At 45.2% G+C, this 18497-nt stretch overlaps 1 protein-coding gene across 1 annotated transcript in view; it reads left to right on the top strand.

The window, feature by feature from the left end:
- The window catches only part of ENPP5 (ectonucleotide pyrophosphatase/phosphodiesterase family member 5), a 250896-nt gene that overhangs the window by 162442 nt on the left and 69957 nt on the right, over positions 1 to 18497 (top strand). Inside the window, exon 4 of the mRNA XM_085610543.1 lies at positions 15778 to 15954. Within this exon, the coding sequence (XP_085466669.1) occupies positions 15778 to 15954 (177 nt within the window). The remainder of the gene's footprint in view (positions 1 to 15777; positions 15955 to 18497) is intronic.

Genomic DNA, 18497 nt, shown 5'->3' with positions numbered 1-18497 from the left:
ATATATATATATATATATATATATATATATATATATATATATATATATATATATATATATATATATATATATATATATATATATATATATATATATATATATATATACATACACACATACACCCACACTCTGTAAATTATTCCTCCACCTTCCATCTCTTTAAAAACCGATCCTGGCTCACAGGAGCTGCAGCATTGGTATCCTTTTATTAATTTATTTGCTAGTGCCTGCTTTTACTAAAGATAGAAGGAGGAAGAATACATAAATATGCATGCGTATGTTTGGTCATGCATATACAAGTTTACTTTCCCTTCAATCCCTTTTTTCCCACCCTGGAAAACAGTTTTACTTCTGCCCTTGTCGGGAGTAAATTTCCAACATGTTCTAGTATGGGAAGAGTTGAGAAGAGTTGGTAGAAACCTTTAAACATGTAGGTGTACACAGAAACGAAAAGGATGTTCCATCCCTGAAATTACCACTTCTCGCTGCTTCCAGCTTGAGTACATAAATTTGCAGAAAGGTGGAAAAATTCGGCATATCTGATAGAGACATCTTGCTGCAGGATCCTTACCTTAGAATTTCCCAGGCTTCAGGCTGGATCCGGAAAACTTTTGCTTGAGCAATACCCTTGCTTGCCAGTAGCTAGCGTCGGACGGCTCCACTTGACGTCTGCAACGATCGTGTCACTTATATAAGCACCACCTCAGCAGCTCACGTCTGTTCTTTTCTTTACGCGCCAGCTATCGCAGATATGTGGTGGGAGCTACCCTCTGTCACTTTTTGACAGGCTTTTTTCAATGTTTTGTCGACAGTTTTGGGTGTGTAGGGTTTTCCACAATGTCAAAGAAAACTTCAGGATTCAAACTGTGTGGTGACTGCCATCGCGCCTTTTCGCTGACAGATCCACACTTCATTTGTCTCTGGTGTGCGACCACGACTTGAAGTCGTGCTCTGACTACTGGGCAATGGCTCCGAAGGCTTTGAGGAAGCAGTTCCTAAGGCTGCTTGCAGCCCGGTGTTCAGCTCCATGGCGTTCGCCCGGGAGGTCTCGTGCCAGGACCCGGTTGAGAGGAAGTCCAGGCACCGCTCAGGGATTTCATAAGTCCTCGTCTCTTGTCTAGTCATTCAGGAAAGAGGCATAAGAAACACAAGAAGTCAAAGCGTGCTTCAAATTCTCCCCATCCGTTGGCCGATGTGACGGAGGATTCTCGACGCTAAAAGCCTCGTTCTGCGGAACCAGTGCCTAGGTCGTCTCTGTGCTTTCCTGCCTTTCCAGGAGCCGGTCTGACCCCTGTTCAGCTTAAAGAATTATAAGACGCCATGTGCCTCATATTTGAGTGTCCTGACCCTCCCGTTGCATCTTTTGACCCCAGAGGTTCAGAGGGGGTTTCATCAGGTTCTGCAATGATGCCCCCCATTGGACCTTGTGGTGGATCCGGACTGGTGCTGGTCGTGTCTCTGTGACTCTCGCCGGCTCTATGCCTCCCCCCACTGAAACGTCCGACGCCCCCAGCAGCGCCAGCCCCATTCTCGTCCCCAACGTCCCAGAGCCGAATCAGTGCCTACCAATGCTGAATCTGGCACAAACAGCATTCTTGTGTCCTAGGTAGGTTCTTCAACCTTAGTTTGAGGAGCTAGGAATGGAGGAAGATTGAGAGAGGTCGCTAAACCCTTTACAAGACCAGCCGGAGCACGTAATGGACTGATATGAGGAATTGGGTGAGGCCAGTGGATTGGATACCCATCCAGATTCTGGCCTTCTTTCTCCCCCTAGCTTGACTACGGAGGAGGGGGCTTCATATGCTATGGTGTTGAGAAGGGCAGCTAAGGTCCTGGACCTTCAGCTCCTTCAGTGAAAGTCAAAACAAACATCTTGACAGAGGTTCTGCAGCCGGGTGTCTCCTCCTCAGAATCTCTCCTGCATTTCAACAAGGCCTTGACTGATGACCTTTTGTAAACCTGTATGACTAGGACAATCACCTGCCACCATCACCCTGCACCTGACGATCCTAAATTTCTCAGCAACCACCCTACCCGCAAGAGCTTGGTGGTCCAAGCCTCTACTTCACAAGGCGCGTTCCCTTCCGGAACCCTGGATAGGGAATCCAACAGGCTGGATAGTTAGTGCAAGAAAATATTTTCTTCTGCCAGCCCCGCATTGCTGTCAGTGAACATTGCCTGCCTATTGGGCCGTTATGCCCACTCTTTGTGGGAAACGATTGCGCAAGTTCTGCCACAGGTCCCGGAGGAAGCCCAGACCATTCTCTCCCAATAGTATCAGATGGGAGAGATGCAGCAAACTTCACAGTTCGATGTGGGCTTGACACAACCGACTAGCTGGGCAGAGCAATTTCATCAGTGGCTGTTCGCAGCCATGCCTGGCTGAGAACTTCTGGCTTTTGTGGGGATGTCCAGGCTTCCCTTATGGACATGCCCTTTGATGACACCCTTCTCTTCGGATACCAGGTAGATATGGCCCTGGAGCTCTTTAAGGACTTTAAGGCTATGGCCAAATCCTTGGGCCGCTCAGTGACCACCCGTCCCTTTTTCGCTCCCTTCTTGGCCTTTAAGCAATGCCAGCCATATCCTAGCTACAAGACAGTGCAAGTTCAGAAACCTCTGTACAGCAGTGTACACAGCTCCCTTCGACCCCTATGGGTTGGGCGGCCAGAGGTAGTCAGTCCACTCCTCCCTTGCGGCCGTTATACCTTCCTAGTCCAGCACTTCAAAATCGTTGGTGGCAGGATCAGCCATCACCTCCACCACTGGCAAAAAATCCCATCGTACAGGTGGGTTGTTTGGATAGACTTAAAGGGCTACTCCCTTCCCTTCGAGACAACCCCTTTCTCCATTCCTTCAACTTACAACTGGTTGATGGAGGACCACCTGAACTTCCTTCAGGAGAAAGACAGGACTCCCTTGGCCAAGGAGCCATAGAGAGGGTTCCAGCGTCAGAAGTAGGCTGTGGTTGCTACTTCCGCTACTTTCTGGTCCCGAAAAAAGATTCTAGATTTGCGAGCCCTCAACTACTTCCTCAGAAAGGAAAAGTTCAAAATGCTCACTCTGTTTTATATCTTGTCTTCCCTAGACCCCAGAGACTGTATGGTAGCGTTGGCTTGCAGGACACCAATTTTCATATACCTGCTGGTCCCCATGGTCATCTGCATCCTGTTAGTGACACATGCCAGATGGTTTATGCAGGCTCTGCAGTGAGACCTGAAGTTACAGTGGGCGCAGCATCAGGGGAATCTCACAGACGTGGTCCAGATCTCGGAGGAACTGCACAGTATCTGCAGTGGTGGCTGACCATTCGCGATTGGGTCAGAAGCAGACCCCTCTCCCTTCCGCAACCAGATCACACAGTAGTGACAGATGCGTCATTCCTGGGATGGGGCGGCCATCTGGGGGAGGTAATGATCGGAGGACTCTGGTCTCCAGCGGAATCTGGACTCAACATCAACTTGCTGGAGCTCCAAGCTATTCACTTGGCATTGAAAGCCTTTCTTCCTTCCATCAAGGGAAAGCTGGTTTAGGTGTTCAGGGACAACACCACTGCCATGTGGTACTGCAACAATCAGGGCGGAATAGTGTTGTTCACGGACAACACCACTGCCATGTGGCAATGCAACAAGCAGGGCGGGGTGGGGTCCTGGACCCTTTATCAAGAGGCCCTTCGTCTCTGGAAATGGCTGGAACAGCAGGGCATATCCCTGGTGGTTAAACACCTGGCAGTTTCCCTGAACACCAGGGCAGACAAACTCAGCTGTCAATGTGTATCGGATCACAAATGGCGTCTCCATACAGCGGTGGCGCATGGTCTCTTTCAGAAGTTGGGTGAGCCTTGGTTTGCCTCCTCTGAGAACACGCAATGGCAGCAGATTTGCGTGCTGGAGTTTCCAAGCCTGCACTCGCTCGGCCACGCTTTTTTTCTCAAGTGGAGCTCAGGCCTCCTTTACGTCAATACTACTCCTGTCCAGAGTGCCCAAGAAGGTCAGGAGCTACTGAGCCCAAGTCATTCTTGTGGCTCCGGACTCGGCACGGAGTTTCTGGTATCCAAAGCTTCTACAACGGAGCATTCATCCTCTGATCAGGCTGCCCCTACATGAGTACCTTCTGTCGCAGCAGCATGAGCGGGTCTTCAACCCGAGTCTGTCAACTCTGCACCTTCTTGCATGGACATTGAGCGGCGGCAGTTGACAGCATTCGACCTTCCTCCCAAAGTCTGTGATGTGATTTTGGCAGCAAGGCATCCCTCACCCAAGACTGTGTATGCCTGCCTGTGGCAGACATTTGTAAAATATTGCACAGGAAGATCTATTAATCCTCTTTCTGCTTCCCTCTCTAGTCATTCTCGTTATTTTGACCCTTGCCCAGCAAGACTCTTCTCTGGGCACTCTTAAAAGGTACCTTTTAGCCTTGTCTGCCTTCTTGAGGCTGGCAGACCAACCCTCTTTATTTAAATCCGCAATTGTAAACAGATTTCTTAAGGGCCTTATAGATATGTTCCCACCTTCCCCATTCATCATGCGTCATTGGGACCTTAAGTTGGTTTTCACCTTCCTATTGTGCACTCCATTCCAACTTCTGCGTGACTGACCTCTCCAGCTGCTTTCCATCAAAACAGCCTTTTTAGTGTCAATAACTTCTAACAGCAGGGTGAGCGAATTGCAGGCCCTGCCATCCAAGCCTCCTGACATGACCATCTTCCCTAATAAGTAGGAGCTTTGCACTGGGACCTCTTTCTTACTAAAAGTGGTAAAACTATTCCACGTGGGGCAATCCATCACCATGCCCACTTTCTATGCTCCTCCGCACCCCTCAAGAGGAGGAGCGACTCCACCGGCTGGACTCAAAGAGAGTGTTGCCGTTTTACCTTGACCGCACTAAAGACTTCCAGCTGGAAGAACAATTCTTCGTGGGGTACGTCGGATCAAAAAAAGGTTGTGCAGTGCAGAAGAGGACTATCAATTGGTCGTCCTCTGCATCAAAATGTGCTACACTCTGGCCAAGAAACAGCATCCCGAAGGCTTGAGAGCTCATTCCACCAGCTAAGGCTGCCACCACAGCGTTGCAACATGGTGTTTCTGTCTTTGACACCTGTCAGGCAGCAACATGGGCATCACTGCACATGTTCACTAAGCACTACTGCCTGGACAGGGAAGTCTGCAGGGACGGCCTTTTTGGCTGCTTTGTCCTGTAGGGCTTCCTGGTCACAACTTGTATGCAGTCCCTCCTCCGGGATGGTATTGCTTGGGCATCTATTCTAAGGTATGGAATCTGCGGCTAGATATCTTTAAAAGATGGACACGTTACCTACCTTCGATAACGCCTTATCTGGTAGAGACCTAATCTACCTCCAGATTCCTTACCGACCCACTCATCCTCCCTGCGGGCAGGTTTTTAGGGTCAGGGATGAACCCTTTCAGGGCCCTAGTTGTTCTACACACACCACTGTAGGTGTACTTATGGCTCCGTGGAAAGTCGTGAAAAGTAACTGATGTAAGCGTGCCGGGGTGGTGCCTGTATAGGTGACGTGGACGCCACTTTCGATGTGGACGACTCCAACATCACATGGAGCCGACCAATTCCTCCTACCGCCGCGCAAGGGTATTGCTCAAGAAGAAGTCTTCCGGATCCAGCCTGACACCTTCCGGATCCAGCCTGATGCCTGGGAAGTTGTAAGGTGAGGAATTAGTGGCTAGATTATGGCCAGATAAGGCATTACCAGAGGTAAGTGTCTTGTCCTTCTGGAATGCAAAGCTCTAGAATATGAGCCCTGGCATAATCAGAGAGGCTATTTTCAGAGCTCTTATTCAATGAGTATGTTGCCATAATTTGTCACCTCACTGCACGGCACCAAAGGGACAAGTGAAGTTTTCTTAAAGGCAGATATATTTATGAAGCTTTCTGTCCCATGGACAAGTGGATAATTTATAAAAGCAGAATCATTATTGCTACATAAAGAAGAAATAAGGGGAATAAAGAAAATATGAATTTACTTGTATTGGGATGAAATCCTTGAAGTGTTTATGACTCACATTGTAAACCCCCCAAAGAGCCCTCTCTTTGAGTATGTTCTCTGTCGTGATTACTATTAACCTACATATATGAGCATAACCTTCAAATACGAGTATAACGCAGCAGGAAGGAACTGGGCCTCTGGCATTATATATTGGGCATTATGATACTAATAAAGCGGTTGCATATGGAATACTGTATACATATACATGGTTGGTTATGTTCTGTTAGAGTGCTTTTTATCTCTTGTTGATTGAAAAGTTTAATTAAACATTGTAATGTTCTAAAGTGCACTGCTATATGATGAACTAATAAAAGCTGCTTCTTAAATAACAGTACATGTAAGAAATTTGCAAAATTTGAAAATACTTGCATGCACTTCCTTTTGACTGTACTTACATACTTTTGTTACAATGCAATGTTATGAATGAAAGACACCAAATATGAATGACAGTAATATAAATGTTTAGAATGGATAACACCAATAAATAAATACTAGGTAGTAAAAAAATTGGACATGTCTAGTTTGCATGGAGGAAAAAAGAGCGAGCAGGGAGGAGACAAAGATCTGAATAAACTAGCAAGTTTGGAAGCAGGTGTGAGACTAAGAAACAAGTGAGCAGACCGAGGGAGCAATCACCGGCTTGGGAGAGAGCAAAAGCAGACACTAAGAAAAAGTAGGAAGCAGCAATGAGGGGAAAGAGGGAGGGTCATACACCCCCATTGAATGCTCCATTTCAAATGCTATAGAAAATGCAAAAGGCAAAAATAGTTGCCTGACATTAGCAGTGCAAGGATGTAACCAAAATACGATAAGACCAAAATGCTACTTTGATTGGAGTATTTGTGGGCCTCTGAGCTGCATTCAACGCCATCAGCCATGTCATCCTGGCAACCACGTTATCAAAAGCCTCTTGGGCCTGGTGTTGCACTGACTAATCTAGAGAAAACACAGTTGCCATTTTTTTGTTTTAAAAGCCTAAGGATATTTACTGCACAGTTCCATAAGATGCATTCTGTTTTAGTTCATATTCACTATCTACATGCAACCCCTGGCTACCTTGAATTGGCCTGATTTGAAATGTACACGAATGATGGGTAGCTCATCTTTGGCCTCTCAAACTACACAGATAGACACTTCACAACGATGTGCGTACTCTTTGATACGTTGGTGGATTTTGAGTAATTACTTAAGACTGAATTCCACCAAGACTTTATGTCCACCAATTGTAATACTAGCGTCTGTCCACAGGTGATAGGTCCACTACTTGCTCTAGCCAAGGCAGTTTGAAACCTGGCTATCTAGTCTATGACAAACTATCTCTTGATACTCTGGTGTCCAAAGTGAAACTTCCCAGTAAATGCATACTGAATGAATGAATGAATGAATGAATATGCATTTCTAAAGCACATGGCTACCCGGAGGCCTCCCAGCGCTAGAAGCAGAGTCATCACAGTACTACAGCCAGGCATCAGGGAAACAGAAAGGTTTTCAGGAGTTTGCAAAAAGACAGATAGTTGTCCTCAAGACGAATATAGTTAGGTAGCTGGTTCCAACATTTCGCCGCGGTATATGAGAACAGGTGTCCACCACTCCGAGATCTATTTATCCCGGGAATAACTGCCAGAAGTTTATTCCCAGAGCGCCGAGATCTTTTGGGGTGATAGGGAGAGATGATAGATCGAAGAATCTGTGGACACTTAGCCGATAGTCTTATGGACAATACACAGTGCTTTAATCTGAGCTCATTCCGCAACCGGAAGCCAATGGAGAGAGGCAATATGCGGTCTTGCGGAATCCCGATTATGGGACTGCACAGTTTTGTACGGTTTGTAGTTTTTTGATAGTTGAGCACGGAGATCCTAAATAAAGCACATTGGCGTAGTCAAGACGAGAAAGGATCAGAGCTTGAACCAACAGTCTCCTTGCGTTGAAAGGCAACAAGGGGAGAATTTTTCTAATCATCTTCAGTATCCCATAGCAGGTACCTGCCACCTTCCGTGCTTGCTCCTTAAAATTTAAATTATGATCCAGCCAGACACCAAGGCTTTTAATCTGATCTTTGGGAGGAGGCATAACGCTTAAGCATCTAGGCCAGAGTAAGCTGGCATCCAGGGTGGGGGTTTTGCCCAAGAACAACAACTCAGTTTTAGCCCCATTAAGTTTTAAAAAAAGAGCCGTCCATCCATGTGGAGACCCTTTCCAAAAAGTTAGCCAGATTAGTCTCCGCATTATCAGATTGGTTAAGGGACACAATCAACTGAGTGTCATCAGCATAGGTGACAATCTGAATGCCAAAGGGCTTGACAACCTCGGCCAGGGGGCTCATGTAAACATTAAAAAGCGTGGGGCTCAGGGAGGAACCCTGAGGCACCCCGCATCTCAAAGGCATACTTTCGGAAATAACGTTTTCCTCAAATACTTGGAATGATCTGTAATGCAGAACGGACTCTAGCCACTTAAGTGCAGTTCCAGTCACTCTTACCTCTCTGAGTCTCGAGATCAGTAGTTGGTGATTAACCGTGTCGAAGGCCACGCTAAGGTCAAGCAGGACAATTGCCACGAAACCGCTGACATCCAGAATTTTTCTGGCTTCTTCAACTACAACCAGCAGTGCAGTCTCCGTGCCTTGTTGGGGTCTAAAACCGGTTTGTGAGGGGTGAAAACATTAATTCTTCTCCAGGAAAGCAGAGAGAACAAAGTTAACATACTTTTCACCAATTTTTGAGATCCCTGGCAGAAGCGAGTTCGGCCGGTAATTCGCAAATACTTCTGGGTCCAAACTCAGTTTTTTGAGGAGGGCTTTGACCATGGCCCGTTTCCAAAGAGAGGGAATGAGTCCAGAGGAAAGTGAGATGTTAATAAGGTCCAGTATGGTTGTAGAAACTGTACCAGAAACCTGATTCAGAATAGTGTGGGGAGCCCCATCGCTAGGGGAGCAAGATTTCATTGATTGAGATAGTTTTTTAGGGATTTCATATCCATTGGAGGGGTTGTCTCTAGGAGGAGATCGGGCATTTGTGATTGATCCTCCAAAACAGGGGTATTTAAGAATGCTGGAGTAGGGGAAAAAGTCAAATAAATATCTTCAATTAAGTAAAAAAAAAATTTTTTTGCAAGATTGTTACAGCGTCCTGAAATGTCATCAGATGGCAAGAGAGGAGAGGGGGGGGGGGGGGTTAAGCGGAGATTTCGCAATCTGGAAAATTTCGCGGGGGGAGTTGGAGGCTAAGATAATACTTTATCGTAGTACAGGGATTCAACGCTTCTAATTTCTGCCTTGTAAGCTTTAGTAGCCTCTCTGTATTTGGTTTTATTAACGGTAGATAAATCTTTCCTGCAGCTTCTCTCCAAGCGTTTACATTTTTGCTTCAACTCGCTAAGCTTGGGAGAGTACCACTGTATTCTGTTCAAACCTTTCTTGTTAGTCATCCATTTTTTGGAGACCAGCAGATCTAAGGAGGAGTCAAGCCAGTTATTAAACTTATTGTTAGCGGTTTCAGGGTCATCCTCAAATCCTGGTCTGGTATTACCGAGGATTAGAGCCCAGGACTCAGTGGGGAGTTAGTACCAGTTTCGGCTCCATTTTTTAACCGTTTCCACTGGCTGACTACTAACCAGAGGGGTCCATTAGAAGGAAATCATGTAATGATCCGACCAAGGTATAGGGATTGGCTTTTCAACAAGAAGATTATTAATGTTGGAAAAAATAGGGTCAAGATGATGGCCTTTTTGGTGGGTGAGACCAGACACTTTCAAATTAAGTAACAGAGCATCCAGACTGTCGGTTACTTCCTCTGCAACAGGTGAAGACGCATCGTCAAAATGAATATTAAAATCACCTAATATGGAGAAATTGGGAAGAGAACTGACTGACTTGGCTATTACCTCTGGTAGGTCTCTACTAAAATGACCAATAGCTCCTGGAGGCCGATATAATATGACCCCAGAAAAGGTACAAGTATGAGAGAAACCAAGTGCAAAAGAGAGACTTTCACAATCAGGAATCAAACTTGCCGATATGCGACAATTGATTTTATCTTTATAAATAATAGCCAGGCCACCTCCTCTATTTAATTCCCGATCTTGCCTCTGGATCAGATATCCAGGGGAAAGTGCTTGAACCCGCACCGGATCGGATACGTTGATGAGCCATGTTTCAGTAAGGAACAGGACATCTGGATCTTGTTCTTCCAACAGTAACCGGAGTTCAATTGCGTGTTTAGGCATCAAACGACAGTTTAATAAGCACATTTTGAAAACAGTTTGAGAAGATGGGGTCTTAACAACTGGGGCCGTGGCCAGGGAACCTAATTCAAAAGAGCAGTGAGGACATTTACTCCTAGAGTTTGTCGGCGCAATTATGTGACCACAATTATGTGGCAGGATCTATCGAAGGCCATACAGCTGAACTGCAGTGTAAGAAAGCTTTCCTCCTGTAGGAGAACCAGGGGTTCTGGCCCCTGGGCCCGGTCGGGCAAAACCCCTAAATGGAATACTGCCCTTTCACAAGACATGATTACATGTGCCAGTCATAAAAGCCCTGGTCCAGTCATGTAAGTATTATGGCAGTTGAGTCTGTCTGGGGTGCTTAAGAAGCTTTCGAATCAACTGCAGCTGATACAGAACACTACTGCTAATTTGATCACAGACGTCTCTCATAGCAGAGTAATCCTATAATAATCCTTTATTTTTTTGTAATTACTCCGAATTTTTAACTGCCATTATCAAGTGGTATGTCCCTGGCCAAGCACTTCACTCTAGACTATCTGTCAGACATCTCAAGTCCAAGTTGATAAGGTGTCTCGAGAAAGCCTTTCCAGTGTCCGTCCCAAAAACTTTTTAACTCCTTTACAGAGATCTACAAAATGTTAAGAACTGGAGTCAAGTGAAGGCAATAGGACAGAATGTACTGGTGTAGTAAAAACTTTAGCGCATTGGCGCTAGCTAGTGACTTCAACACCTTGAACGTGTATTGTTGCAAGAAAGCATATTCTAGGTGTGCACACATCAGTGAGAGAATAGGGGTAAAGTGCAGAGTAGTGGTACACTTTGAACCGCATTGTCAAAATTATGTTTCTAAATATTGGGTGGTCGGGTAATATCATCAAAATATCCTCTTTGGGCAACTGAGTCGCCATAAAGAATCGCTAGACGGACACCTTTTTTTGATCAGAAAAAGAGTAGTTCCTTCATCACTTTTACAGTTTAGGATGCTGTGATTTAAAGACTTGGGGCCAGATGTAGGTGGCCAAATACCGAGCGGTAACGCAGAAATTCGCAGAATTTCTATGTTACTGACTGGTATTGGCTGAGTGCAATGTAGGTGAGATGAAACCTACTTGCAAAATAAGGAATCGCAAAATAGCGATTCCTTAGTTGGCTCTTGCATTTAAGGAATCGGAAATACAGATTCCTTAAATGCAATGTACGTAGCACTAAAAATAGTGCACTTCAGCCTTAAGGAATCGCTAATTACCACCAACTTCAAGTTAGTGGTAAGTAGCGATTTCCTTTGCAAAAGCACTTTTTTGCTTTTTTAAATGTGCCATGTGGCACACATCCATGCCCTTAGGGCATGCATGTGTGCCACATGTGCACACATGCACATTTCAGGGGTGTAACAGGGTGTCCTTTGGACACCCTGGCACCCTTGAAATAGCTCCCGCTATTAGCGATTCGGTAACACCGAATCGCTAATAGTGAATATCTTCCCATTCATTCCTATGGGCCTCCTAGCCCATAGGAATGAATGGGTAGGTATTCCTTAATAACGAATCTCAATTACCGATTCGTTATTAACGAATGTTAAGGAATCGCTAATATTTTAGCGATTCCTACCTACATTCCATTTAGCGAGTCCTTAATAGCGATTCGGTAAAAATCGCTATTAAGGACTCACTAAATTGAAGTTACCTACATCTGGCCCTAACTTGGGTAATTGTGGCATCTCAACAGGAATGGCACCATGATCTGAGCCTTACGGTTCCAGCTGTACATGTTTGATCTGTGAGAAGGTGGTTCTGACCATCTAATCTGCCTTGAATTTTTCGCTTGATGATCACCTGATCCTTGACTTTTTACTGTGGGAGAGCCTCAAACTCTGTGATTCACCCATAGTAAACTCATGGTAAAACGGACTGCACATGTTTATCGCCAGTGTCCAGTTTTTAAAATAAGGCCGCTTCGACGCAGGAAAGGTAAGAGGCACTTGGCTGGTTACACGTGAACACGTATGTGCAAGTGTGAGGACTGTGCATGGGAGACTCCTGTTGTTTGCAGCCCAGGAACTGCGCACAGGTAGCCTGGCGCAGAAGGGACTCTGCAGGGTTGGGTATTGACCTGGGATATGCCTTATAATGTTGGTGTACACGGATAGGGAAAGTCAGTGTGCTTTATTTTCTGGTCTGCAGTAACTCTCCATCATACACTATGGAGAAGACTGCCTTAGAGTGCATCTCGGCTTCCCCTTTGTCTAAAGACCCCAGAGTCATACCAATGTACAGTGTAGCCTGTCTGAAAATAATAATGATGAACATCCAAAGTCATATCTGTACAGCTTAAGGGTCATTCAGGAATGCCTTGTTTCTCTGGCTCAGCTCAGGATCAGAGCAAAGGCCTTTTGACACCCTGCTGGGCTGAGTTAATGAATTTTCTCTCCAGCAGCAGGAGAAAGGCCTCACAAAGGGCGCAATTAATCTTGATTAGGTCTGCTCCTCAGAAGGAAGGGGTGGGGTGAACGGCTCTGCATCGGTCAGCCAGCTGTCATCCTGTGCCAGGAATAGAGCAGGTCCAAACCGGCTAAATAAAGGGAGGGAGCCCAGACCCTGGATCCAAACCAGGAGGCGGCCTCCCTTGAAGCTTTGCTTTGGCAGGCTCTGGCAGTGATGGCAACGAGGGGTGGAATGGAGACCCCCCCAGAGCACATGTGGCAAGTGACTCCTGGGTGACATCATCTTGAAGTATCCCAAAAGTCTGTGAAGGAAGTTTGAAACAGGGGCGTAGAGGTGATGTGGCTGCTCAGGATAGGCAAGAGGTGCAGCCCTACTGGACACTCCCTACCCCACTGAAAAGGTCTTGTGCAGGGGTGAGAGTTAGAGTTGTTCAATGTGTTAAAGTACTTTCTCTGCACCCCATACAGTTTCTCAAAAAGAGGGACAAGGTGAACAGCATCTGTCATACATTTGCATTTGGGTATTTAGAACACTAGGATCATGCATGAGATCTATTTGAGTTTATTCTCTCCACCATGTACCTTTCCGGATGTGGGCTCACGCATCACCAAGTAGGTGTTTATAATAGTATACTTTTCTGAGTTACTTTCAAGGAGTAAGGTCTCACAGAGTGTCACACACAGCATGCATCACTTAGGTCTCTTCAATTATTGTCCTTAATAATTAATGCTCTTTTATTTTATTCTCTTCTCATTGTCTTATAAATCCTTTTTTTGTCTTTCTGTAATTTCCTTTCAAATTTTGAAATATATCATGAATAATTGTGTCATTTCTGGTTTGTTTATATCTAATATGGTTATCTTTTGTTGCTTCATTTGCACATTCCGAGCCTTGAAAAAGCCCGGGGCTAACCTGCCCCTATACTCTGAAACACGTGTTGGCTGAGTATTCATAAATATAATTGATTATAAGAAGTGCACTTAAAATAAACCTTTACATTTCGCATGAACATGAACTATTTTATTCGATTTTGTATTTCTGAAGACTGATGTAAATATTTACACAAGGGACTTTTCTTTTGGCAAACCTAAATCAAGAATCATGTATTCATTTTGGAAACTGGGTGAATCATACCAATCATTCTATTTGAAATGTATTTGCATCTCATCAGTGCATACATATTGTGTGTTTTTAGGTTTACCTAGACGGATGATTTTACAATAGATTTATTAACAATTTTTCAAGTCATCATTGGACAAGGGGTACAGTTAAATAGCCCACTTTTTCCCTCCCTGCACATTTTTAACCTGCTGGTTTCATGCCTGCATTAATAGCTCAATGCTCATTTACTTCAGCTTTCTCCTCAGGAAAGACTTTAAATTTAACAGCTCCCATTACAACAAAATGCCTTTAAGAGTGCCTCAATTTTGTCTTGAACGCAACGTGTTAATGCTCTTATTCATTATTAGAACTCTGGTGAAGCTGTAGTTGATCACTAAGGAGTTAACATACATTCTTCTGCAGCAATCAGAAGTACATGTTTTTCTCAGAATACCAGATTTTATTCTCACATAGTTCAGGAAGATAGTGTGAACTTATAGAAAATGTTATCTTATTTTAGCTTGTGGAACACCCTCCAGAACCTCGCAGGAAATCATTAGAGAAAAAAGTTTTCACTCAGGCATGATTGTTCAAATTCCAGCAGGAGCTCATTTACACATGGTAAAATCACCTGAGAATTCGCCAGAATCCCTAAAATGACGATAACACCAAAAAATTACGATTTCTGCTGTGACTAAAATTTAATATTACCTTTCATGTGTGTTCCTTTTTGTGGCACTTAAAAACATTCTTTCATTAAAAAGCATTTCATTGGAGATCGTGAGCATGAGTTCTGTAAAGGCTGCTACAAAATGTTGTGGTCAGCCAGTCAAGGGGAGGGTACCCTTGGGACCCGTCCATATGCATCTGGGGCTCAGGCAGCGCTTAATTTGCAAAAGAATAAGTGCCAATGCTTAAAGCTCTGCTCAGAAGCTAGCGGCTGTCACTGTTATATGTCCTCATACAGAATACCGCAGCTGTGTAATCTTGACTTCACCCCAGAACTTTTTAATCCACTCCCAGACACTCACTCTACCTTTATTACTTGTCTAAATTCCTGCTTTCTCACTTTGTGAAGATTTTGCCCTTTTTCTTTTCCTCTTCTCTGTATACGTTTTTGTCTGTTTTTCTCACAAATTGCCGGAAGAGGAAATATATGTGCCAGCCCCCAATAATGAGTGCCGGTGGCCCCCACTGGCAACCACCAGCTGAAATGAAGCCCTGTGTTCAGGGTATGCTCACCCTGCTCCCTTATATTTTCTTATTCATTTTATGGACACGTTGCCAGCCAAGCAGGCTTGACTAGTGCCCTTTAAATTGGCCCTACAGAGCATATCTGAGCTCCAGTGGTCCAGGCATACTTAACATTTTAAGTCCCTTAAGACCAACCCAACCCCCTCTTTAGTCGCTGATTTCTTAAAAACGGCTAAACGGATTACCCACATCACAAAAAGCATGCTTTCTGAGTAAAGTTCTAGCTTATTGCCAGATTAAGTATACTCCTTTCAGCCATTTTTTCCGTTTTGGAGATCAAAGTTTCCTGTGGGAATTAAGATGGGGATTCACACTTTTAGGAACACCTACCCCCTTTTTATCGGCCCCCAGTTGACAGTGAACGAGCTGAGGTGGATGATTGTTTTAGTGCAGATTCGTCAAACGCCGCCAAAGTTATTAGCCACATAAATAACACCCTTCTTATGGTAACTCTGAACTAACTATAACTACATAATGGTGACTGCCACTGTGGATGCCAAGAACATCAGAGAGTGAGCGTTTCATAACTGTAATGCTAATTCATGTGTTAAAGTTGCATCTGCCGTATTGTAACATTGTTATCTTAATTCTTAAATCTTTGTTAAATCGTAATTGCCATGCATCCTCATTATGAATGTTTTTCTTAAGTGGCGCTATATTTATTGCGTTCTCCATTCACCTTGACCTGTTTTTAAACCATTGTGTTTCTTAACGTTTACGTTGTCAAAGGTAAACTGGAGGAAGTGTACAAAGCCTTGGCCAAAGTCCATCCCCATATGACGGTTTACAAAAAAGAGGACTTTCCAGACCGATTCCACTACAAGCACAACGATAGAATTCAACCAATTCTAGCTGTAGCAGACATGGGCTGGACAATCTTGCAAAACCTTTCTGACAGATTTCTAGGTAAGCTAATATTTTAATTGTATTTTAATGGTGTAAGATCTTTGAAGTATTACATGAATAATTTGACTTTGCTATTTAAATTTACCAAATACATTTGGGCTGTTCAAATGCACCGAAGGGTCGTATGAATATGGATTAAAGCTAGTCATCAGTGTAGCTTTAACATTCCTGCAACGGTTACAATTGGCAGCAGGACCATTCGTGTTTTTTTTAATATTTAATCTACAGTGTATTCTATTCTGGTTTGCGAGTACCTAATTTAAGAAACCTTGGGCCTATCTACATGTTGGGTGCCTGGTGGTATAGTACGCCTAGAGCAAGATACATTTGCCTGCTCCTGCAACACATGCCCAGTAACATAGACTGGGCCTGTTGTGAGTGCAATAGGCATGCTCGTGGTGTGCATCTATTTTCGCCCAGTTTAAAGTGTACATTGATAGGTCTTAGTCAACCCACTGTCCATTTGTGCTAATAGTCCTACTTTCTTTGAACTGACCATCAGGCATTGAATTAAAGGCCTGGGTAGAATGTGCAGGCAATGTTGCTGTGTGTTGTCCGCGTGGCTATGCATCAGAGAATCAAATCATGCTCATAGCATTGAACTAGGCAGCATCCAGTGGTGGCTCCTCCGCTATGGCGGATAAGCGACGACGCCCCACTGCTTTTAAAGAGTGCGAAGAAGAAACATAAAATGATAATAACTTGGAGTTATTATCGTTTTATGCTTCATGCTGCTTTGCAGACTGTAACGCCCTGAACGTCTCAGGATCGTTTAACAGACACGATAATGAGGACGCAACCACTTGTGAAGGGTAAGTTATTTTAATGAAGGCACAAATAACACAAAGAATAAACAAAAGTTATAGTCACTGGAATCCTCCAGGCTATGTACGTTACCAGCCCACCGCACGGATGGTCCTAACCGTCCTCTGCATATACGCCGGTCCCGGCGTATGCCAACAGAGGGCAGAAATGAAATGGCCGACAATGCCAATCGGTAGGCTGTGAGGGGCACGAAGAGTGTTGGGGAGAATCGAGGAGTCAGGGAAACACCCAGCCGGGGTCTCTACCTGAAGGGAGCAGCCGCTCAACCTCTTCCTCAGACTGCACCGGGACGCGGAGTCACCTCCTGGTGATGCGTCACCGATACCCCAATCAAATAGTACGAAGACTGAACCGAGAGCAGCCGCTCGATCGATCCTGTGGACTTCCGAGTCTGTAACGCGGCAAACACCTCCTGGTGTGCGTGACAGCTGGCAGTCCCTGTATCTCTGGTCGGGCTGGGAGTTACGACTCCAACCAGCAAAAGCGCCACTGCGCTTTGACTCAGCCGAGTCAAAAAGCGAAGCTCAATGGTTGACCGGTAGAGCTTCCGGGTCCTTCACAGGTGACGATGGGGCAAGACACGGCCCAGGGAGTAACGACTCGACCTACCTCCGTTCTTGCCTTACTGGAGCACCACTCCGGAACACTGCTCTTCACGAAGCAGGTACGTCGGTGTAAACACAATATCCGACAGCGTTGTACCTCCCGGTTCCTCCCTTTATAGGGCGTGTTTTCCTTGAGTTATGTAACAGCTCTCCTGTTTACATAAGGGCGTGTTTCCTTGAGTTATGTAACAGCTCTCCTGTTTACATAAGGGCGTGTTTCCTTGAGTTATGTAACAGCTCTCCTGTTTACATAAGGGCGTGTTTTCCTTGAGTTCTGTAACAGCTCTCCTGTTTTCATAACCTCTCAACCGCTAAGCATCCTGGGAGATGTAGTCCGTTGTCGCTGGTTACCGTTTTCCTCCCCACGCATGACAGGAATTCTTGACACAGACAGGTGGGTGGGCAGGGCTGCTCTTCTCTCGGAGCAGGGGAGGAGTGGTTTGCCCACTCCTAAGTGCACATGACTGTTTGGCCATCTCTCCCACAACAGTCATGCGCACTTTGCCAGTTCTCCATGCAGGCTGCGTTACAACCTGTGTGGAGAACATGCCCAGGCCCCCATTCCCTGGCTGAGTGTCCAACCAAGACACTCAGTCCAATCACAGTGCTGCACTCCAGCATTTTGATTGGTCAGGGGAGTCTGGGTGCTTACCAATCACAACGCTGCATTGCAGCATTGTGATTGGTCAGTGGGGCCTGCTTTCTGTTCCTCGAGATCCACAAGGAGAGCAGGAGCAGAGATTCAGGACCCAGCGGCAAAGTAAGCTAATATAATCTCTCTCTCCCCCCGGCACACCACGCAACCCACCCCGCCACCCACGAGCCATGCCTGCTGCAACTGGGGGAGGTGTACGATTTGTGTACTTTGGCAGGGGCACTTCACGAATTGTGGCAGTCATGCACTTAGCAATGCTTTCCTCATGTGTACACGAAATACATCTATGCACTGGATCCATCTGCTTCTGTGGATCTTCCACTGGCACAAATGGCCTCTTCCAAGATACCAAGTTTGTTGCTTGTGCAGGATAAGTATCACATGTTAATTTCCATAGTACCTCCGAACTACAAGTACAGCATTCAGCCTATCTTGTTTTCTATAGTGTACTCATTGGG

Source organism: Triturus cristatus, chromosome 6, assembly GCF_964204655.1.
Source record: "Triturus cristatus chromosome 6, aTriCri1.1, whole genome shotgun sequence".
In the NCBI taxonomy this organism is placed as follows: Eukaryota; Metazoa; Chordata; class Amphibia; order Caudata; family Salamandridae; genus Triturus; species Triturus cristatus.
The sequence above is the reverse complement of the archived record's forward strand: the minus strand, read 5'-3'. Positions and strand labels throughout refer to the sequence as shown.